The 24,238-nt window shown below is 44.0% G+C and overlaps 1 protein-coding gene across 1 annotated transcript in view; it reads right to left on the reverse strand.

Annotated features, from left to right (window-relative positions):
- LOC111950349 (amyloid-beta A4 precursor protein-binding family B member 3-like) overlaps nucleotides 1-24,238 on the reverse strand; it is a 30,777-nt gene extending 6,539 nt beyond the window's left edge. The window contains 7 exon segments of the mRNA XM_070434651.1: nucleotides 3,948-4,075; nucleotides 4,386-4,411; nucleotides 4,414-4,531; nucleotides 5,093-5,144; nucleotides 6,557-6,630; nucleotides 6,758-6,945; nucleotides 23,846-24,238. Coding sequence (XP_070290752.1) covers nucleotides 3,948-4,075; nucleotides 4,386-4,411; nucleotides 4,414-4,531; nucleotides 5,093-5,144; nucleotides 6,557-6,630; nucleotides 6,758-6,945; nucleotides 23,846-23,894 — 635 coding nt within the window. The 5' untranslated portion in view covers nucleotides 23,895-24,238.

Consider the following 24,238-nt stretch of genomic DNA (forward strand, 5'->3'; position numbering starts at 1 on the left):
TTAGTTATAAAGCAAATTTCCTGCAATTCTACAAATGTTACTAAGACTTATATTTCATGTTAATAATAGCTGAGAGTAACTAACACAATCAATAGGGGCCCCCTGGAGGTCAGGGCCCCTGGGCACATGCCCTGCACGCCCGATCGGTATTCGGCCATGATTACTACAAGTTTAGATAGCTGGCTAGACTAACATACCAATAAAAAAATTGTTAGCTGATATGGCTAATTGAGTGACTGTCAGTGACTGACATAAGAGAAAAACTGCTGATGCACAAACAAATTTAGAAATTGCACCTTGTGAATTCTACTATTCTAACTCTGAACAGTAATTTGAGAGTGGGGGCCCTTAGTGACCGCTTATGTCGCTTATGCTTGGAGCCGACCCTGCATAATACACATCTTTCGTTTGGGTGTAATACAGTAAAAGCGAGTAGTAGAGTGCCTTCAGAAAGTACTCGCACCTTTACTTTCCCCCAAATAAATTGTGTTACAGCCTGAATTTAAAATGTATTAAATTATGATTTTGTGTCACTGGCCTACACACAATACCCTATAACGTCAAAGTGAAATTATATTTTTAGAAATATTTAGAAATTCATTTAAAGTTAAAAGCTGAAATGTCTTGAGTCAATAAGTATTCAACCCCTTTGTTATTGCACGCTTAAATAAGTTAAGGAGTAAAAATGTGCTTAACAAGTCACATAATAGGTTGCATGGATTCACTCTGTGTGCAAGAATAATGTATAGCTTCTTAAGGATCGGACTCTTTTTTCAATTTTCGCCTAAAATGACATACACAAATGTAACTGCCTGTAGCTCAGGACCTGAAGCAAGGATGTAATACTACAAAGATACATTCGTCCTTCCTAATTCAGTTGCCGGAGAGGAAGGAAACTGCTCAGGGATTTCACCATGAGGCCAATGGTGACTTTTAAACAATTACATAGCCTAATGGCTGTGATAGGAGAACACTGAGGATGGATCAAGAAAATTGTAGTTACTCCACAATACTAACCTAAATGACAGAGTGAAAATAAGGAAGCCTGAACAGACTAAAAATATTCCAATACATGCATCCTGTTTACAATAAGGCATTAAAGTAAAACTACAAAATCTTAAAATGAACTTAACTTAATGTCCTGAATGCAAAGTGTTATGTTTGGGCCAAATCCAACAAAACACATTACTGAGTACCACTCTTCATTAAAAAAAAWATATATATATWTTTTTTTATTTGTTTAAATTTTACCCCATTTTCTCCCCTATTTTCGTGGTATCCAATCGCTTGTAATTACTATCTTGTCTCATCGCTACAACTCCAGTACGGGCTTGGGAGAGACGAAGGTCGAAAGCCATGCGTCCTCCGAAGCACAACCCAACCAAGCCGCACTGCTTCTTAACACTGCGCGCCTCCAACCCGGAAGCCAGCCACACCAATGTATCGGAGGAAACACCGTGCACCCGCCCCCCTTGGTTAGCGCGCACTGTGCCCGGCCCGCCACAGGAGTCGCTGGAGCGCGATGAGACAAGGATATCCCTACCGGCCAAACCCTCCCTAACCCGGACGACGCTAGGCCAATTGTGCGTCGCCCCACGGACCTCCCGGTCGCGGCTAGCTAGCGCTGCGATGCAGTGCTCTAGACCACTGCGCCACCCGGGAGGCCTACTCTTCATATTTTTAAGCATGGTGGTTGCTGCATCATGTTATGGGTATGCTTGTCATCGGCAAGGACTAGGGAGAGCTCAGCACAGGAAAAATCCTAGAGGAAAACCTGGTTCAGTCTGCTTTCAAACAGACACTGGGAGACAAATTCACCTTTCAGCTGGACAATAACCTAAAACACAAGGCTTACCAAGACGACATTGAATGTTCCCGGAGTGGCATAGTTAAATTTTTGACTTAAATCGGCTTGAAAATCTATGGCAAGAATTGAAAATGGCTCTTCAACAATGAACTTGACAGTGTTTGAAGAATTTAGTCATGTGTAATGTGCAAATATTGTACAATCCAGGTGTGCAAAGCTCTTAGAGACTTACCCAGAAAGACTCACACCAAAGGTGATTCTAACATGTGTGTTAGAAGGGGTGTGAATACTTACGTAAATTAGATATTTCTGTATTTCATTTTCAGTAAATTTGTAAAAACATGTTTTCACTTTGTCATTATGGGGTATTGCATGTAGATGGGTGAGAACAAATATATATTTAATACATTTTGAATTCAGGCTGTAACACAACAAAATGTGGTATAAGGCAAGGGGAATACTTTCTGAAGGCACTGTATATGGGGAGTCTTTGTCACAGCGAAAGGTGCGACTGTGCAGTTTAACTCAGGCTGGCACAATAGAAAGGAGTGTGACTTGGCAGAGGCTCAGGGGAGCTGATCAATTGGACACGACCCAGCAATCTCTCCTGGTCCATTCATCAAAAAAAAAAAGCCCATTCAACTGTAGTAGAAAACCAGTAAGATGAATTTACACATTGATGCGTCCTCCACTTGGCTCTCAAAGGAATGCAATCACTATGGCTTCTAATGGATTAAAATGCAGTTTGAGCTGAATTTACCTCAGGTAGATAATACCATTATGAATCTCACTTTAGAGATCAATCATCAGCAGTAATAATTTGGCAAGACAACAGTTTGGGATAGTACTGAGTGGGCATTTGTTGTGAGACAAGGACAGAACAGCACATTGCATAAGAAACAAGGGTCACTACAAGTCGAGAAGGAAATGGACAGGGGTTCCTTYGAACATGCATGAGAAACAGGGCAGGCATTCACATACAGTACATTACATGTCGGCAGAAGCACGTTACATTACCGATGAGACGCTAGAGCACGACTACAGAAACTACACAGAAACCTACCGAGGCACCAAGCGTTCACTTGCGACCATGGTGCAAGCTGTCAAAGTCACAAATGGCACGTCAACAGGAAATGAGTTGACCAAGAAGAGAGTGATTACCTGTCTCTGTTTTCATGAGTGGCAGTTAAAAAAAAGAAAGAAAGTTCATTATTACAACTACTTCAAATCTGAGACAAAACTGTTGCATTGGTTTACAACTATGATCATAACACAATATAGCGTACCGTGTGTAAAAAATGTTGAGCCCATATATTGACTTATTTTCAGTAGTTTCAGTCTTGGATTTGATCAAATCCTTAGCGTTTTCTATCGTTGTCACGTTTCTTCCTCGGGGCTATTCCATTCTACTTAGATGTAGTTCCACTGACACTGCCATCAGGTCAATGCCTGAATGTTCTCCAACAAGAGCGTAGACGAAATAATAGCTGCCCTCAAATCCACTCAACATGAGCTCCCAGTGTATTACAATGGGCCATAAACATCAGTGACCCAGAAGAACTAACCTTACCAAAGGCTGTCTAGCCCATATAAAAACAATATCATATGAATCTCAATGGAATTTCTTCACTCAATGGAATATTTCCATGTCATCAAGTATACACAATAACAAACACTTTGAACAGTCTTTCCTGACCTAACAACCCAAGAGCATTGTGCTTAGTTGGCCAGTTCACCATATTATACCGTATTTCAAAATGTAGCTACAGATATATTCATCTCTCGTAGACAGGATGGAACGTGTAAGGATAATGAGCAGCACTGGTTCCGTTGTTTGGGTTTTCGTCACTGATCATTTGTACATATCAGGACAGGGGAACTTCACGCGTGTGGTGAAATGAGCTACGGCTGAGAGTTTACTTTTGCGAGGGAGGAGACTTCGTAAACCGGAACTCCCCATTTCTAACACCTATGKACCCAGAAATAAATCACACAGCTGACCAAATAATGTGATATTTTTGTTCTGGGTTAACCGAGATTACAGGTACATTATATAAACACTGACCATAAGAAAGAGGGCGGGGGGGGGGGGGGAGAGGACTGGGGGTATTTGCCCATACGATCCCCCAGGTTGGCCCACCTGCCGTTGTTGCATCCCACGCCCCACACACGGATGTTGATGATAGGTTGGCAGTGGATAAGGCTGCGGTCCACTGGGTCCATCAGGCTAAGGGTGTCCTTCTTCAGCACCATCATCATGTCCTGGCCCTGGGAGAGACAGAGATGACAGGGTGGGGGGGGGGGGGGCTTCAGTGGGACTGCTTTATGGTGGCAGTAAGGGTAATCTGGCCTGCAAACTGCAAGCTCACATGTACTGGACCAAACCAAGGTCGTATGAGGTAGCTGGGTTCTCAAAGCTACTAATGGTTTAATTTAAAGGACTAACGCACAATAAACAATTGCACAATGAGCCATGTACTGCTTGGCAAAATAGACCAAACTAAAACAAAACCTAATAAACAATAATGTTACTGTATTCTACTTCGCCACCCACCATTACTCCCCCCCCCCCCCTTACCTCTCCCCAGGCGCTTAGTGCATCCGGCCCTCAGCCTTGTTGCCTGACAGCTGCTGGATGCAGTTATTGACAGCCAGACTGCTTTTCCCCGGGGTCAGCTCCTCCTCTGGGATCTCCACCCAGCCCAGGGAGCGTACCGCAAAACACTGACCAAGACAACCACACCACACCACGCCAACAGGGCCCAGGAGGCAGCGGAGAGGAGGGGATGGTAGAGGTGACGAGGAGGCAGAAAGAAAAGGGAATGAGCAGAGAGTGTAAGAGAGAGAGATGTGCATGGATACGCAGTGTTTTTCCGATCATGTACAGCATAAAAGGTTAAGTGCCTTCAGCATCTACAGTATATCGACATGATGCATCCACGAAATGCATTTAGAGACGTTCAATCAGTACTGCTCCTCACCGTGACTTCAAAGATAACTCTCAAATCCTTTTAGTGGACATGGTCTATGAACTCCTCTAAGAGCTGTCTAGCCTGGGCCAAAAAACAACTATCAACCAGGGCTTGCATAAAAAAAGGTGTCCTCTTTTAACCCTCAACGAACACATGATGGCAAAGTTAGAGTTCTGATTCAGCTAGAATGTATGAAAGAAAACGTTTTACAATAAGCTGACAGAAATGGACAAATCTGGTTTTATGGATGTTATTGGTCAGAACATTTTGTTCTGCAGAAGGAGAGGGATTTGGACATCGTAGCCCACTCTACCTTGGAGTCAGGATCCATGTTGGTGCAGAAATAATCGTCCTGCCAGGAGATCCTGTGGGAGATTAGCAGAACAGTCAAATTACATGAAGGATTACCACCACGGCAGCCCAAATGACACGGTAGCCTTTTCTGCATCCCTCACTGATGCCCTGGATGATGCTGTGTGGAATATTGTGTTATATGTCACCATCTAGTCCTTTGTTGATCTGTTTGTGTTTGACTTTGAAAGTAAAGCCCTTGCCTGCCACTGATGGAAACAGCCGTTGAGTGAGCAGTGGATGATAAAAACAAACAGAGAGCTGGTTTGATCACCTCATGCGGACTGTCTCAGAGGTGGAGTTCTCATTAGCCCTCTGATACAGCTGACTGGAGACAATCACAATGGCTGCTATTCCTGCAACCAGGAGCCCACTGAGTCAAGACTCTCCCTCCCTTTCCATTGCACTCTTTGGTGAAGCAGAGTAGGATATGAYTATGTCCATTATAAGACCTATGGATTTCTTGATGCTATGCTCAGTGAGCTGAGTTTCACTATTCTCCACAATCTCTGCCCATACAGAATGTTGACACTCCCAGGTGTCAAATGCATCCTGATTCTACACATAACCACTGCAGCAGAGACTGTGTTTATTGGTGGAGTCAACTACCTCTACATGTTACAGGACACAGTGCCCCTCAAGGGGCTGCCAGAATAACTCCTGATAATTGAATTGTTGAGTGCTTTTACCCTTAGTGGTAAAAGCAAGGCAGCCATATGTACTGTTAAAGAACTTATGAACAACCATCAAGGCGATATGACTAAACAGGTTGTACCTCGCTTTATGCTAAAGAAACCTTAGAATACTGGTTTGTGTGACAGATGGTTAAGACTTATCTTCAGGCACTCTATTGGACAGATTTTTTCCCCCGTAATTGCCTGTATGTGTTCAGATTATGGTACAAAGGCTGGACTGTAATGATATGACGTAGTTTGGTGCAGAACTAGGACCTTAAATGGTTGTCCCATCTGCACACGACGCCTCAGAGAACTTATCCATTACCRATAAGGCAGGGGACAGATCTGGCCTCTGCTCAGAACACAGAGAATGGAATAATGGGTAGTGTTCCAGGAGGCATAGGGATATGTSGTCTGCCACATTCCCGGGCTAGTGAAGCCATCATGAGCCCTTTTGCCATCAAACAGATTCAAAGAGAGAGAATACATTCCATGCACTAACCCTCTCATTTGATTACACAATCAATGTCTTTTATTTCAAAGAGCTCCCTAAGCATCCCGGATCTGCAGGTGATACAAATGTGCCTCATCGACCCATTAACCTTGTAGAATAACTTTGGCACAGAGCTTAATTGTGTAGTACTCAATACTCTACCATGGATGGCCTGAGCGAGTTTGTAACAAGGCTACAGTGCTTGTGAAGGTGARTGAGTGTTGGTGTGGGTCTGCAGAGGATTTTGAAGGAGTACCTGTCATTTACGGAGGCCACTGGGCTCTCTGTCAGCCTTGCCCTTGAWCCACGTCTGCCACCAGCCTCCAGGCTCTGGAAAATAGGACATGAGACATTATTAGAGGTGTGATCCTTTCCTCTCTGATGAAACCACATTCAGTATAAAGCAGCCAAAGTCAAAGAGCAGGACTGAACTGTGTTTTGAAATTGAAACCCTAACCTTGATGTCCGTGGCAGAGATGCCATTGACGGCGCTCTGGTCCTCCTCATTGCTGTAGGATGGGTGCTGCCATTGTGTGGTGCCTGTAGGCACGTGCCAGTAGTAGGTGCCAGTGCTGTCCCGGATGGTGCGCCACCCTGACGGCAGGTCAGTGTCCAGATCAAGACTCGGGTCAGTCCAGATGTTGTCTGAAGAACACAGAACAGGCAGGGATCACAACGATGAGAGGCGAAAGTAAGTACGCTTAATGAATAAGTACCCATGACCAATATTACAGTGCATTTGGTGTCATATGAATTAAGTGATGAGGACGATAATAGTTTCAGATCAATATTTCATTATGTTCATAATGGTAACTGGCTGTAGCATAAAACACAGCTCTGAGGTCCATCGTACCCAGGGGGCTGCATCCCATAGGCATCTAGCGTTAGCCTCACCCAGTCTAAAGCCACACGGCTGACCTTACTCTCCACAGCCCCTGCCACACGAGACTGGCAGAGGACAGCAAAACAGATCCTCGTGAGATCATCTGGCAACATGCCAATTCTGCCAAATGCCAGATCGGAATTCAGAGCAGTCCCTCTGCATCACAGCTACAGTGTCTGAGGCACGACTCCTTTGTTTTCGCCTAACACTGAATATGTGATGGAACAGCTTYGAGTTCGGGAAAGGGCAAATGATTATGTAACGCACTCACGAAARTGACAAATTCTGCACATTAACTCAATGTGCTGAGCTCGAAGGGAGAGCGAGMCGAATAGAGTGGTGGTAAAAAGAAATAAGAAGAGAGAGAGAAAGCAAGAAGTGGGTCAGTAGTAACACGAGGGGGCTGTGTCCCAAATGGTACCCTATTCCCTATGCGGTGCACTACTTTTGACCAGGCCGCATAGGGAATAGGGTGTAATTTGGGACACGGCCGAGGTCACCTGGGCACGGGCGTCTCTCTCACAGCAGAATGCCACAGTGGCTGTGTCACCCTCAACCCGGGGGGCACAGAATGAAAATAGAGAGGCTAAATCAAGCATGCAAAAAGCACTTATGCCTATTTTTCTTGATTTAATTCTGGTCTGTCATTTGTGTGTGCGTGACCCAAATGAAATTTGACATGATTTCATGCCTTGTACATCTCATCCCCATTCATCTGGCTTTTTAACCCTGGTCACCCCTGTGTCTGGCAATGAMAAACAACACCACGCATCCCTGGGATAAATAGCGTGAGAAGATTATACCCAGGAACAGATCAGCTGAACCCTGCTACAGGGAGAGACAAATCAATAAGAGACAGCAGTGTTAGAGAGAGATGGAGGCAGAACTCTTCGGTCTTCGTGGATGGTTCTATAGGCAGGCAGGCGGGCGGGCGGGCGGGCCTCCTGGGCTTGGATGACACTACTATTCAATACATTTCACAGTCTGATTGACGGGTCAGTGCACCATCTCTGGGGCGTGATGGAGCTGTGTGAAGAATTAGAACTCATCCCAACCCGGAGGACGAGGCCTCCAGAGGAGACAATTYGGCACAGAGTTCTCCTACTGCAGCCTCCCTTCTCCCATTATTGATATTATAACCAGTGAGTAACACAGGGGAGGGATTCTAAGACCTAGCATCCGTGGGACATAGTAATGCATGACAGTTTGAAAGAAATTGACATTTTCTGCTTTAAAAATGGAACGGTAAAGTATACTTGTCACAAACAACTACTGTATATCACAATGGCTGATGCGGTCAATGGTCATACCAGACTAGAGTAGAGCGTTACTCCCAATTACGCTCCTTAAGATCAGAACAAAGTCTCGGAGTCTATATGATGTCGCCTAGTCCAAAWCCTTGTTGCAAAGGTGCGAGTCAGCTCCTAATGCTGGGTTCTTACCGTTACCCCGGGGTTCTTACTTCTATACTGGGTTTTTACTTCTACGGTGGGTTTGTAGTTTAAGTCAAGCTATTTGGTATTATCTAACCTGACACCAGGGCTGATGGGTAATCCTCATATCACAAGACCTCAATGTGAAAGCATAAAACATAGCGAATCGTCGTCTTCCATGCAACTGACCCCATTCACCAAGATAGTGGCATGCATCCTCTCCTAGATAGCAACATCGTACCGCTCAGACGGCCAACTGTACAGAGTGGACGTCCAGTCCTTCTGGGATCTATGGAAGACTACGAGAGACTATGAGAGTTCCAATAGCTCCAATCATGAACCGATCAAACATTCTTCTGTTCCCCCATCGGTTGCAGCAAAGCCTTCTGCTGACAGGCCATAAGCAACGACCGCMCAAATGACTTTTTTAGTGTTTTAGGCTGACTAGTTATTGTGTTGTCAGCATCGTGTGATGAAGCACACTTGGGGACAGCCACTAAAAGAACAAAGCTTGGGGAAATGGGAAAATCTATCATGTAGTCTCCACTGTAAAATGATTTCCAATAACAGATTAAATGTGGCGTGCAATTCCTATGGTAAGCGAATAGTATTGATGTAACTATTTTGATGTTGACACAGTGCACAAAATAGCCCTCGTTTACAGTTTGCATGGATCTGTAATGGGGCATTTCCAAGTAAAAGGACCCCATGAGCACTAACATGTGAAGTTCAAATCTCATGTCAAACGAAAGCTACATGTCTATCTTTGAGAAATGAAGGCATATATACATTTTTCAAAAATGTTCTATCCTAAATATTAAGACAGACCAGAGGGTGTAATAAAGGCAGAGATTTCACGTGCCCTACTCGTCAGTGGCACCTGCCAATAGTCCTTTAACAGGTCAAATTTGCTCACAAACTTTGCTGCTCCGACTTGATCAATGCAGTCCTCCATCCGAGGAAGAGGAAATTAATCTGGCTTAGTGACAGCGTTTACCTTACGGTAGTCCGTACAACATCTGTTTGTCCCATCCGGTTTACTGACCAAGATACAGGGAGGAGCCCAACTGGAGAAAGAAGGCTCTGCTATTTCACTCTCCAGCATGTACCTGGCCTCAGTATCCAGACAACGCAGTTTCTCTGAAGAAACTCTATAGAACCGCTGACGAATGGGGTCAGCATCCCCAAYGTCAATAYCGTGTTCTATTAAGTTTGTACATGTAGGTGTATCCGAAAACAAACCTGGAAATCTCAGAATCAGACCGACCATCTCTTCCCGCCCATCAACAGGTAGATGAGCGAGAAGGCCGTCTAAAATATCTAGTGTCTCTGAATTTTTCTACCCTGCAGTATGCAATCGTCGGAACCAGGAACATCTTCCTCCCCATGCACGGACCTAGCATGACAAGAACCCAGCGAAATAACGGTATCGGCCAAAAGAACAGGTTTACCGTCCTCTGTAGACTCCCACTGTTCAGCCTCAGAGGAACGTGCATAATAGGGTTTTAACAGATTTACAAGGCACAGTTGGTGTGCTTTTCGCCGTTCTGGAGTGGCAACTAGATCGTTTTGCTCAGTGCACTGGCGCACAACCGTATATGGACCTTGAAACTTGGCTTGAAAAGGAGAACCAACAATTGGCAGCAGAGCAAGAACCTGTTCACCTGGACTAAAGTGACAAGGCTCAGTTCGCCGATCAAATATGCCCTTCATCCTCTCCTGTGAAGATGATAGCTTCTCTTTAGCCATTTCACCAGCGGCGTACAGGCATCGCCGGAAATCACATACATAACAGGGACTGTGCGGGCTCGGGAGACTTCCAGTCATCCTGGAGAACAGATAAAAGTCCACGCACCCTATGTCCAAACACAAGGTCATTTGGACTGAAACCCGTGCTCTCCTGTGAAACCGCCCTAGCGGCTAACAGTAACCAAGGCAACCCCTCCTCCGAATCCTTATCCATCTCAGTACAATAAGCTCTCAACAAAGACTTAAGTGTTTGATGGAAATGTTCCAGCGCTCCTAGACAAATTGTGTTTAATATGGAGCTGTTGGAAAACCTGACCAAACAGATTAGAGGTGAAATTAGATCCTTGATCACTCTGGATGACCTTAGGATTCCAAACAGTGAGATAAAAGCTTTGACTCAGTTTAGCACAGACTTAGTGGTGATAGACCAGAGAGGATAGGCAGCAGGAAACCTAGTGGTCTGACACAGCACAGTGAACAGGTAACTACTACCCTTTTTTAGAACAAAGCAGAGGACCAACACAGTCAATAATCAGATACTCAAAAGGTTGGCTGAGTACAGGAATAGGAAACAGTAGTACCGGCTTAATAGCTATATTAGGTTTACCAGTTAATTGGCAGGTGTGTTGATGAACTCAGAAACATCCCTCTTTAACCTAGGCCAAAAKAAATGTCTTAATATGCAATTGTAGGTTTTCCACACACCCATATGTCCAGCAAYGTCATCGTGGGAAGTTGTCAACACCAACTCACGAAGCTTAACTGGTACAACAACCTGACTAATAGCCTCCCCCACAAAACAACTACCATGAGACACCCACTTCCTCGTCAGGACATCCTCTCTGAGAAAATAGCCATGGGCGACATTTCCCAACTGTTCCACGGGCACGCAACTCTTCCAATATGTGGCAGCCCGTTGCTCCTTGATTAGATTGGAGCGGGGTACAGATAACGGGATAACAGGGAAAGTAGTGACAGATTTCTTTGTGCCATTCTCATTAGCCGGTGCAGTGACCAGGTCGCCGTGGCTCATAGAACGCGTCACTGCACACGCAGAAAACACATCTGGGAAACTCTGCGCACTCTCATCAGGAATCCCTTCCAATTACAGCTTAGCTGAAACCACTAGAGATGGAAACACGACAGGCCATACACGCTCACCAGCCAAGTTATTCCCAAGGATAACGTCGATACCCTCAATAGGCAACGAAGGACGCACCCCCACAACAACCTCACCTTTCACCAGTCCACAATCCAACATCAGTTTATGCAATGGAACTGACAGTGTTCAAACCTATTCCCCTAATTAGAACACTATTCCCCGAATCAGTCTCAGCAGAGAAGGGTAACACAGACTGACTCCAACACAAACGACTCAGAGGCACCTGTGTCTCTCAGGATCTTCACTGGCACTAGGTCGTTTCTTCCTAACATAGACACAAAACCCACCGTAATAAAAGCTAAATAGTCAGGGTCAATATGGACTTTCACATGCCCCTGGGCCTGAGACAGTGTGTCAGGAGTGAACTGATGTGGGACAGGTGCTGCTTACGCCATAGGCTTAGATTTAACGTAAGTGCTGCATTTACCCTTAGCCCTGAGAACCGGACAGTCATTTTTCCAATGACCTGAACCTTGACAGTAGTGACACTCTTGAMMGAAGTCAGCTTTACCACAGGAGCCAGGCTCAACCCTAATTGAATGAAACTCTGCCCGTGAACCAGTATCTCGGTGAGCGAGGCTCAAATCTCTCCGAACGCCCCCACTCATTCCGAATACGGGGCTCTTCAAAGACACTTTTGTGAGTCAAAACATACTCGTCCGCCAAAACCGCAGCTTCAGTGACAGTCTTTACTTTTTGTTCGTTAATGTACGTGGCTATACGATCAGGGATTGTGTCCTTAAATTGCTCTAGCATAATCAGATCACACAGCCCTTGGAAAGTCATAACTGCAGAGGTGGAACACCATCGATTAAACTGTGAAGATAACTCTCGCGCAAACTCAACATGAGTTTGTTTATCATCCCTTTTTAAAGTTGTAAATCGTTGGCGGTAAGCCTCAGGAACCAATTCGTAAATCTGTAACAGCCATTTTAACCTTATCATAACTGACACTGTCGGCTACACGAAGATCTGAATATGCTTCCTGCGCTTTACCAGTCAGCACACACTGCAACACTAAAGTGCGGTCAGAGTCAGGCCAACTCCTAGTGTCAGCAATACGCTCAAACAACGAAAATAATGTCTCAGGGTCCTTCTCATTCAATTTTGGCAACAACCGTAAGTTCCCAACGATACCAAATGTGTCCGGGGCACGACCAAAAGAGGAGCGACCCCCTAGGTAAATCTGGATCACCTTCCCAGAGCAAACTCTCCCCTGAGAGCTTTCCTTCCCTAACCAACCGGTTTTAGCACGCTCCAAATCCTGTTTAAATGCCAATTATTTTTCAAACTTTACACGATCATGCTCTAGCTTCTCACGGTCGTGCTCTAGCTTCTCACGGTCGTGCTCTAGCTTCTCACGGTCGTGCTCTAGCTTCTCACGGTCGTGCTCTAGCTTCTCACGGTCATGCTCTAGCTTCTCACGGTCGTGCTCTAGCTGTAACAGAAGCAGTTCTTTCTGCTGTTCAAAAAGAAGACTAGTAGGGCTAACAGATGGAGCGGTTATTGTAACGAAACGGGGAGACGGTGAGTCCTAGGCAGAGGCTGCTCCAGTGGTAACTTCAAGAATACCGCTCTCCATCAGATTGGCCTTCAATATCAACCTAACAGAATTTGACATGTATCACTAATTTCAACCTTGTAGTGTTCAGCATTCTTCAACAGCCGTTCTTCAGTACATAATTCTAACAGTTCCTCTGATGGAAAGCAAATGAACTCGTCTACGTAAGACACCATAGTCACAAGTAAATACAAAACAATTCAATCTTGCTCTTCCCCTCTGCTGAGCACACCAGACCACAAGAGAAATGACAATCACACCGGGCACCACAGAAGAGATGAGATATATGGAGCTTCCCCAAAACCTACAATAACTCAACCCTAGTCTTCGTGCGGATTTGCGGTGGGTAATTACACACCTTGCCGACTGGCAAGGGGAAAAAAAACACCCAGCAAGCTGGCAGATTCCCCCCAAGCTACGGMTGTGCCCCCGAGACAACTGCTCAGTCCACGGACACCACACAAAAATAACAAACAAAAGAACCATGCCCAACGTATTCCAAAGTGAAACACGTCGCAAAGCCTAACAGGGGGAAAAGGCTATAGCTCTGGGTAGCAAGTTTCACTACCCTACCCAAATCTCCCACTGAGGTACACAGCCGATTGTACTCACCTCAGACTGATGTCCCAACAGCGAGTAGAGCAAGAGTCTCCGGCCTCGGCAGGGGCCTGGAAACTAACCAATATACTCTCTCCAACTGTCACGTCCTGACCATAGTTCTTATGTGTTTTGCTTGTTTTAGTGTTGGTCAGGACGTGAGCATTCTATGTTGTGTGTCTAGTTTGTCTGTTTCTGTGTTCGGCCTAATATGGTTCTCAATCAGAGGCAGCTGTCAATCGTTGTCCCTGATTGAGAATCATATATAGGTGGCTTGTTTTGTGTTGKGRWTTTGTGGGTGGTTGTTTCCTGTCTCTGTGTTTTGTCTGCACCAGAAAGGACTGTATCGGTAAGCCACGTTTGTTATTTTGTAGTTTTGTAAGTGTTCACGTTTTYGTCTGTCATTAAATATGTTGAACACGGAATACGCTGCGTCTTAGTCCGATCCCTGCTACACCTCCTCTTCAGACGAAGAGGAGGAAGGCTGCCGTTACACCAACGCAGCACACAACCAACTATCCACCGCAGCGGCAAGTTTACCAAACAAACAAAGGCAGCCAACACTGGGCACCAAACATTACAACTCAAAAGCTGTAATCAAAAGATGCAAACAAAGCACCTACAGAGTTCAACATTAACTCCACATTTTCTCCCAAACACATCACACATACTAGTAAGCCCAACGACACTAGTATTAGTCCTTCATAATGCAACAAAGTGCTATTCGCCAAAATGTCTAGGAACCAACCTTATGATCCCGGACAAGCCCCCACTTGTCACGAACCGGCTCAAAGTCCGTAACAAAAATGGAGACAACGTGGAGATTAGGAATAACAAAAATATATTTATTAACTGAGGTAATGTAAATACAATTAACAATGGTGTGTGTAATCAGTAGTGTAAGTGAGTGGTTGCGTGCTTAAATGTGATAATGAGGGGTGTTGAAAGGTGCCAAAGCAAGCAAACAAAACGGCCACAACCAAACTCTATCAGTGTGTCTGCATGGAGAGAGTCTCCTCAATGAACGGGGAAGAGGTGTATTTATCCCGGGACACACCCGAGTCCAAGTGTGTCCCATTTCGCTGAAGACCCTCCAGGCTCCGCCCACCGACATCCTATTAAGGAAAACAAGAGCAAAGAGAAAAAATTTGGCAGACAGAGTGGGAGGGTCGTCACACGTCATAGCTGACACCCCATTCTTTCTGCTGACATCTTGGAATCTTAATCCGGAGTGTAAGGACAGACGCTGGAGACGAGAAGCAGGTACAGGGAGTGAACATTTAATGAAACACGGACATGAAACAGAACACGGACAGCGTCTGGACAGGGGAAACGTAAATGACAATGCTGACACGGGGAACCAACGGAGGAACAGACAGATATAGACGGGGCAATCAACAATGTGAAGAAGTCCAGGTGAGTCCAATGAACGCTGATGCGCGTAATAATGGTGACAGGTGTGCGTAATGAAGGGCAGAGGCGTAGAAGCCCGATGAGCCGGCTGAGGCGTGGGAGCCCGTCGAGCCGGCTGAGGCGTGAGAGCCCGACGAGCCGGCTGAGGCGTGAGAGCCCGACGAGCCGGCTGAGGCGTGAGAGCCCGACGAGCCGGCTGAGGCGTGATGTGGGATGGGCGCCTGCCAAGCCAACTGAGGCAATAAAACCTCACGAGCCAGCAAAGGCGTGGGGCAATCAACAAAGTGAAGGAGTCCAGGGGAGTCCAATGAGCGCTGATGCTCGTAATGATGGTGACAGGTGTGTGTAACGAAGGGCAGCCTGGCACGCTCGAGCGCCAGAGAGGRAGAGCGGGAGCATGGTGACACGGAGAAGATATAGAACAATAATAGTATTTTTTAGGCACAGGGAGATTTTACTGAAATTCTTTTTCCGAACTTTGCATCTGCACAGTTCTTCCAGTAAATGTGTTTTTGTGTAAAATGTTCMGTGTAAATTGTTAAAAGTAGTCCTTCTGCATAGAGTTGTATGGTTCGTTAACCTTTGAAATCAACGTTTTTAGTTTGGAATACAATTCAAAGTGAAACATCTGAGTCTCAGCACCAATGGCTTTCCTGACTCAAGAGGGCTTTCTATTGAATAATAGAGTTCATGAAGTCCGTGAAGTATTAGTGTATTGTCTCAACACCAATGACACAGGGGAGTAATAATTAAGCCTGTGGTTGGTCATTTCAAATGGTCATCTCTGAAGTAATATATGTCATCACCATGCTATTTTGAACCAGTTCCTGTCTATTGTCATAAATACTCTTCTCTATATCATGGCTTTTCTTCTACCTAAATATTTACTGATCTGATGTAAGTGAAGCCTCCATTATGACTTCAATTGTAGTACTAGGCTTCTGTCCCTGGATTGTACTGACCATAGGCGGAAATCCCAGGGGGGACGGGGGGGACACGACCCCCCCATCCTGGGAAAAATATGATTTGTCCCCCCCAATATATCACTGTAAACATAACTATGTAATTTCAATAATATTAATAATACGCAATGAAAGCACTTGTGCTGATTATAGACACTTAATAGCGCGTTTTTAAGTTTCACAAGATTGTGACCCCCCCGCCCCCTTGCCTCACCACATGCGCTATTATCCACGCAGTTCTTTAGCTGGCAGAGGTAATTAGAGGGTTCGTATCTACTGTCGAAAGGCACTAGTGTACGTAACTGACGTGAGGAATCCAGTCAATCGCGCCTTAGCAATGTATATATTTTTTTAATGCTGCAGGGTTCACACACTAGCTGAATTGTCAGAAGCTAGCGCGCAACTAAAGCAAACATAACTATCAAGCTAGCTAGTACCTATTCCATTTATTGGCGTCGTCAAAGATGGATATTTGCTATCGTCAGTATATTCCAAATAGCATGCAGCTGTAGTGCTTCAAAGTCCCTTGATAAAGGTTAGCGATTAAACTGAAGTCCAAACTGAACAGAACTACACTCTCTTTATACCATTGTCTTAAATATATTTAATGGTCTCGTTGCAAAAAGCTAAATTGTCGCCTAGTGAATTTTTTATTTTTTTCACCTTTACCAGGTAGCAAGATTATAGCAAACACCACAGAAACGGAATTGGTGCTCGCTAGCTTTGCAAATTCAGCTATTGTTGGAAGCCTGCCAATATGAAACAAACTATGTTAAAATTTCAAACGTTGCAGCATGTGTTGTGTAAATGTTGTGTGTCAGCTAGACCGATCAGCCAGCCAGGTAGAAAAATGTCAGAAAAAAGTAAAAGACGGACATCAGAGTATTTTTCAGTACACCAAAACGCAAAGTAAGAACTCTAGTAGCCTAATATCTCAAAGACAGTTGATAAAATGTTCATAAGAAAGAAGTGAAATGCTAATGGAAATGTTTCACAATGATGTCATTAGGCAGAGCAGGCAACAGATGGCACACAGACAGCAGAGCTGGGACAGATTGAGGACAGACTGGCAGAGACAGGGAGTCTCAGGTAAGTTTGTTGAGTCTTTGTTTGGCAACATTATGAAAGGTTCTCCTTTTTTGATTTGTAAAATAGGGACATAATTGGAAAATGCCATGGATCCCCCACTCTCAACTTAAACTGGTGACTGAACCAAGATTTGTTTAAGGCAATGGATTGCTGTTGTGATTAATTGTGTAGTTTTGGGTACGGTAGTTAGGAGTACAGCAAACACCTTATTTCTTTTCTAGGAGACAGACTGTGAGTCAGTGAGGGTGTGAAAGGGAAAGATGCCAAGGAGAGAGACTTCAGAGGACAGTGTCCACAGCACGGCAGGACCAGGTGTCACCTTTTGGTTGCCAGCAGCACAGTATAGGGGACAAGTGGCACAGCTATCGTCAGTTACCTCAGTGATGAACACAAAACCATATCAGCCACACCCACAATTTATAGAACCGCAAACTCTTGCAAACAGAGTGTTGACGTTTCAAGAGAGAGGAACACTGCACTGATAAGGAACACTGCTATAACTATTATTATTAGTAGTATTATAATGATTTAAACAAGTTGGGACAACCCTTCAGTTAACTACTGTACCTAACAATTATCCAGTAGTAGTGATTATGGTCCCTCAATATACATTTAACATATTACAACATAGTCTATGTGTTACAGCACTACTTTTGGTGTCCCCCTCAGGAATTGCTCCTGAGAAAATTTAATGTAATTGTCCCCTCCAAGGTTGATATCAGATTTTCGCCCCTGGTACTGACCTGTAAGGTGAAAAAGTGTATGTGTTCCAATCGCACAGAAGGTAAGCTACACATGCATTTCTTGCAGTTTTACTTAGTGTTGGGAGTAGAAAGCAGAATGCAGACTAGTGAAAGTGTGCCATACAGCAGTGAATCTCCAGGAGAGGGTGTTAGTGAATTATTGATGAATCCCAGAGTCTGCACTGCGTGATCAGTCCCTATAGCAACTCCTGCTGTAAACCAGCTGGTCCAATGAGCTAACAGGGGAACAGACATTCGCGTGATATTGTTGTGTGTGTGCACGTGCATTAGATTAATGCATGCGCATGAATGTGACTGCTATTCCTGTGACAGGCAGAAATGAGCTAGTCCACCATGCGGTATCAGCCATAGCTTTGTCAGAGTTGCCTTTACTCATTGGTGCCAGTCTGCACTTGAGAGGTGTTCCCAAGTATTTTGTTACATTGATTTTGGCAGGCTTTATTTAATTATGGTCCCCGTTCAAATAACTCAAGTCTCCATTGGGACTAAGTGGATGTAGGGACGCTGTGTTTCTATGGGGGAGGAGTACAGTACAGTCCTCGCCCCCCTTGTTATTGTCACTGATGGGTGACTATCTACTCTACTCTAGATACAGATACACACTTGAGTCTCTCAACACACGTTTGGACTGAGCCTGTTACCAAAGCACTCCAAAATGGCCAATCAAGACAGAGCCGCAGATTGCGCTCCCTACGAGGCTGTAAACAGCTGTAATTGAGCAGTCGTGATGGCAGTGATTGCAGTTGGGTAGCTCTCTCTGCCCAGAACTGCCCCTTACACTAGAGAATGGGGAATGAGTAACTGGGACAGCAAATGGAATATTGAAGCATAATGGGATTTAGAAATGAGAGCTACGATTAAAAATAGAGAAAGAATGTAGAATATGTTTATAACAATGTAAAACACCTGTGCTGTAGACTAGAGCCAAAGAGAAAGTGAGACCAGAAATTACATTATGCAGAGAGAATTAAGTAGAGACTATAAATAACAGTAATATGATAAACTGTAGAAAAGGAAAGAGAGAGGGCGGGGGGAGACAGAGAGAGACAGACACAGACAGAGAGAGACAGAGAGAGACAGAGAGAGACACAAGACACAGACACACAGACAAGACAGACAGACAGACAGACAGACAGACAGACAGACAGACAGACAGACAGCACAGACAGACAGAGCAGACAGACAGACAGACGGACAGACGGACGGACAGACGGAGAGAGAGAGAGAGTGGAGGGAGAGAGACAGAGAGAGAGACAGAGAGAGAGGGGGTGGGGGGAGAGAGACTACAGTACATCTGGAGGAGAGAGTAATCCCAATGGTGCGTCTGTGCAAGGTCAGAGCTGGGCTCTATCTGCCAGAGGGATTATGGGCCAGAGTGGATCACAACTTCAATCTGGGATTCAGCTCTCAATCCGGGAGCAGGACGGCTATATCCTTTTTCTACCAGCCATGCCACGCACCCCTTGACTAGTCGTAGATCTGAAGCCTATGTGCCAACCCAACCCAAACATGGACGGCATGACAACGAAAGTCAGATAAATTCATTCAAAACACATAACTGTACAGATATGGGACCAGTTTTATGTTCCGCAGGGTGCTATTAAGACTCCATTCCCCACCCTAACCCCCTCCAACCCTGCAGGATAATGTGTATGCGATGCTAACATTAGACAATACAGTTTTTTCACAATAAACTACTGACACACAGTGTCCCTGTTTACATGTATCATGCCCAGCATAAGGATGACGCTCTCTCTATCTCTCCATTTCTCTCCCTCCGCCTCTTTTGAGGGGAATTATTTTGGGAGCAATGACGTACACAGTCAAGGCAGACGCTTTGTTTGAGGAACCTGTGGTGTTTGGGCTTATGAATGAGGGAAAAGTTGATAGCAAAAAAAGGTACAACAAAGGGACAAGACTTCTATAGTCTCCTGAGAGGATATTAACAGTGTTGTTGCTCAACAATATGCATTGAACTTGACAGTTAATTCATCATTACTACAATACTAAACTGTCGAATAAATAATTGATTGTAATATCAACATTTTAGTCAACAAACGTATAATTAACTCTCCATTGACTCTGCTCTCCTTTGTGCTGACAACTAAACATTGTGCCTGCTGCCTACTGTGCTATGCATTACCCTCCCTAATAAAAACCAGCCACTCCTAACACCAGGAGAGCAACAGTTACCAAGACAACGCCAAGTCACATGGCAACCCACACAGTCACCAAGGTGAACAACACATCCTGCCCTCTGTAAATAAGAGCTCTGGGCTTGTTTTTGTTTACTGTGTGTGTGTGTGGAGAGAGGAACACTCAATTGAACACAAAAAATGAAACTACCCTCATCTAAACAATCATACTAACACATTCTCTATTTAGAAATGATGGCATGATATTGATGGTATTGATTTCAATACCRCAAAATCCAAGAATGACATAAAGATCGGCGGCAAACATACGATGTACAGAAGTTTAACCAGCCATGCAATGAAGAGTTGAATTCATGTCGGCCCTCAGGGAACACAGAGTGCAAGGGCAAACTGTAAAAAAAAAGAGGAACTCACAAGTAGAGGTCGACCGATTAATCGGAATGGCCGATTAATTAGGGACGATTTCAAGTTTTCATAACAATCGGTAATCGACACCGATTATGGATGATTACATTGCACTCAACGAGGAGACTGCGTGGCAGGCTGACTACCTGTTATGCGAGTGCAGCAAGGAGCCAAGGTAAATTGCTAGCTATCTTATAAAAAACAATCAATCTTAACATAATCACTAGTTAACTACACATGGTTGATGATATTACTAGTTTATCTAGCTTGTCCTGCGTTGCATATAATTGATGCGGTGCCTGTTAATTTATCATTGAATCATAGCCTACTTCGCCAAACGGGTGATTTAACAAGTGCATTCGCGAAAAAAGCACTGTCGTTGCACCAATGTGTACCTAACAATAAACATCAACGCCTTTCTTAAAATCAATACACAAGTATATATTTTTAAACCTGCATATTTAGTTAATATTGCCTGCTAACATGAATTTATTTTAACTAGGGAAATTGTGTCACTTCTCTTGCGTTCTGTGCAACAGAGTCAGGGTATATGCAGCAGTTTGGGCCGCCTGGCTCGTTGCGAACTGTGTGAAGACTATTTCTTCCTAACAAAGACAGCCAATTTCGCCAAACGGGGGATGATTTAACAAAAGCGCATCTGCGAAAAAAGCACAAACATTGCACGAATGTACCTAACCATAAACATCAATGCCTTTCTTAAAATCAATACACAGAAGTATATTTTTTTTAACTTGCATATTTAGTTAAAAGAAATCCAGGTTAGCAGGCAATATTAAACTAGGGAAATTGTGTCACTTCTCTTGCGTTCATTGCACGCAGAGTCAGGGTATATGCAACAGGTTGGGCCGCCTGGCTCGTTGCGAAATAATTTGCCAGAATTTTACGTAATTATGACATAACATTGAAGGTTGTGCAATGTACCAGGAATATTTAGACTTATGGATGCCACCCGTTAGATAAAATACGGAACGGTTCCGTATTTCACTGAAAGAATAAACGTTTTGTTTTCGAAATGATAGTTTCCGGATTTGACCATATTAATGGCCTAAGGCTCGTATTTCTGTGTTATTATATTTATAATTAAGTCTATGATTTGATAGAGCAGTCTGAGCGGTGGTAGGCAGCAGCAAGCTCGTAAGCATTCATTCAAACAGCACTTTACTGCGTTAGCCAGCAGCTCTTCGCAATGCTTCATGCATTGCGCTGTTTATGACTTCAAGCCTATCAACTCCCGAGATTAGGCTGGCAATACTAAAGTGCCTATTAGAACATCCAATAGTCAAAGGTATATGAAATGCAAATGGTAGAGAGAGAAATAGTCCTATAATAACTACAACCTAAAACTTCTTACCTGGGAATATTGAAGACTCATGTTAAAAGGAACCACCAGCTTTCATATGTTCTCATGTTCTGAGCAAGGAACTTAAAAGTTTGCTTTTTTACATGGCACATGTTGCACTTTTTCTTTCTTCTCCAACACTTTGTTTTTGCATTATTTAAACCAAATTGAACATGTTTCATTATTTATTTGAGACTAAATTGATTTTATTGATGTAATATATGAAGTTAAAATAAAAGTGTTCATTGTTCATTCAGTATTGTTGTAATTGTCATTATTACGAATAAATATATAAAAATCGGCTGGTTAATCGGTATCAGCTTTTTTTGGTCCTCCAATAATCGGTATCGGCGTTGAAAAATCATAATCGGTCGACCTCTACTCTCAAGGGTGTAATGATCCCATAATGATGTGTGAGCAAGAACACCTAGTAACACTGTGATATATGAAACTGTTCAGAAGCAACAGACAGATACATCACAGCTTGTGAAATCCCCACCATYGCCCTTATTATCATGAAAGGGAAAGTTCACCCAAATTACAAAATTACATATTGGTTGATTTACCCTGTAAGCAGTCTATAGACAAGGTATGACATCAATCCATGTTTTGGTTTAGTTTCCCCGGCACTGTTTCCAAATGCTAACGTTTTAGCATTTGTGGGACAAATCCCAGTCAAGTCATGGTGCCGATATTAGCACTTCTCGCGCATCATGTTCAAATCATCTATAAGTTACTTTGTTTGAGGTGCACAATAAATGTTAAATACTTTGGGATGATTTGGAAATGATGTGCAAAAAATGCTATTGACTTGAATTGGATTTGTGCCATGACTTGAATAGAGAGAAATAGTAATGGCTTTTTTTTGTAGGCACTAACTCTGCCGTGATTCGTTTGACAAAGCCTATGGGGAAATGAATGCCGTTTTTGGATAAATCCCGAAAATAAGGTATGTGGTAAACACAGGCTTAGGAGATCTTATTCTTTTGGTCTATGAGACAAACTTCATCAGCAAACATCACATTTTGTGAATTTTGAAGCTCATAAAGGACATRAAGGCTTCATAATTCCTAAAGGTCAGGTTAACTGACTGATATTATCTCATAAAACAAAATGTATAAGATCTCCTAAGCCTGTGTTAACCTCAGACCTTATTTTCGGGATTCATCCCTAAAACCCATTCTTTCTCATTAATTTTCCCTATAGGAATGGCTGAACGAACTAGAGGTAACTCATTTCCGGGTTTTAGGACTACAAGCTGGCAAGCTCTATGGGATTTGTGCCACAAATGCTACAACGTTAGCATTTGGAAACAGTGCCAGGGAAACTAAACCAAAGCATGGTCTGCTGTAGACTGCTAACAGGGTAAGGAAACTAATGTTATTTTGCAATTTGGGTGAACTATCCTTTTAATACAAAGCTAAATACAAAAAAATCTAGTCCACTACCTGAACTCTCAACAAACACACAATCGCCCAACTCAATCTTAATAACCCTTCAAACTTTCCGACAGGTAGCCTAGCGGTCAGAGCGTTGGGACAGTAACAGAAAGGTCGCTAGTTCGAATCCCCGCGCTGACAAGGTGAAAAAAAAAAAAAAATTACATTGCACACGTGTATAATACACACTTTTACATGTGTATAATACACACTTTTACACGTGTATAATACACACTTTTACATGTGTATAATACACACTTTTACATGTGTATAATACACACTTTTACACGTGTGAAACAAGACAAATATAAGCACCCACCGTGTATTTCCAGTTTCACTCTACAAAGTGTGTGGGACAGAATGCCTGGCCGGCCCTAGATGACACAGCACCTGTAGTTGACCCTGTCTACCAGTGAAAATCAGATTATGAGCTCGCACCTGTAGGCCAGTACCTACTGCACTCACTACTCCTCGGCCGGCCGTCTCCTCTCCCTCTGGGGAACAAGGGACGAGGAGAGAAAAAGGTCTGGAGGAGCCCAGGACAGTGTGTGTGTGTGTGTGTGTTTACTCACCGTCATAATTGACTATGATGATGGCGAGCATGTAATCCTTCCCCAGCATGCTGATAGGTGTTCCTTCCTTCCTGGCCACCTGGCTTAGCTGCACCACATTCCAGTCCAAAACGCCCTGATGCCGCCAGGACAACTCTCCCCCGCACACTCCTTACAACTGCACACCGCGCCAAGCGTCAAGGGACACACTCACATGCCAAGAGGATTCAAAAAGATTCACTCTTTCTTTCTCTGTCTGACTCTCTGTGCAAGCCCCGTCCGGGAACTCTCTGAATACAAAATAAACAATCCCTTCTCCCCCCGTCTTGATGATCTCTTTCTCTCGACTATCTCTCTATCTGTGCTGGAGGGATGCTGTTTGTTACACTGCTGCTGCCTTTCGTTTCGCTCTCT

Source organism: Salvelinus sp. IW2-2015, linkage group LG23 (genome assembly GCF_002910315.2).
Source record: "Salvelinus sp. IW2-2015 linkage group LG23, ASM291031v2, whole genome shotgun sequence".
NCBI lineage: Eukaryota > Metazoa > Chordata > Actinopteri > Salmoniformes > Salmonidae > Salvelinus > Salvelinus sp. IW2-2015.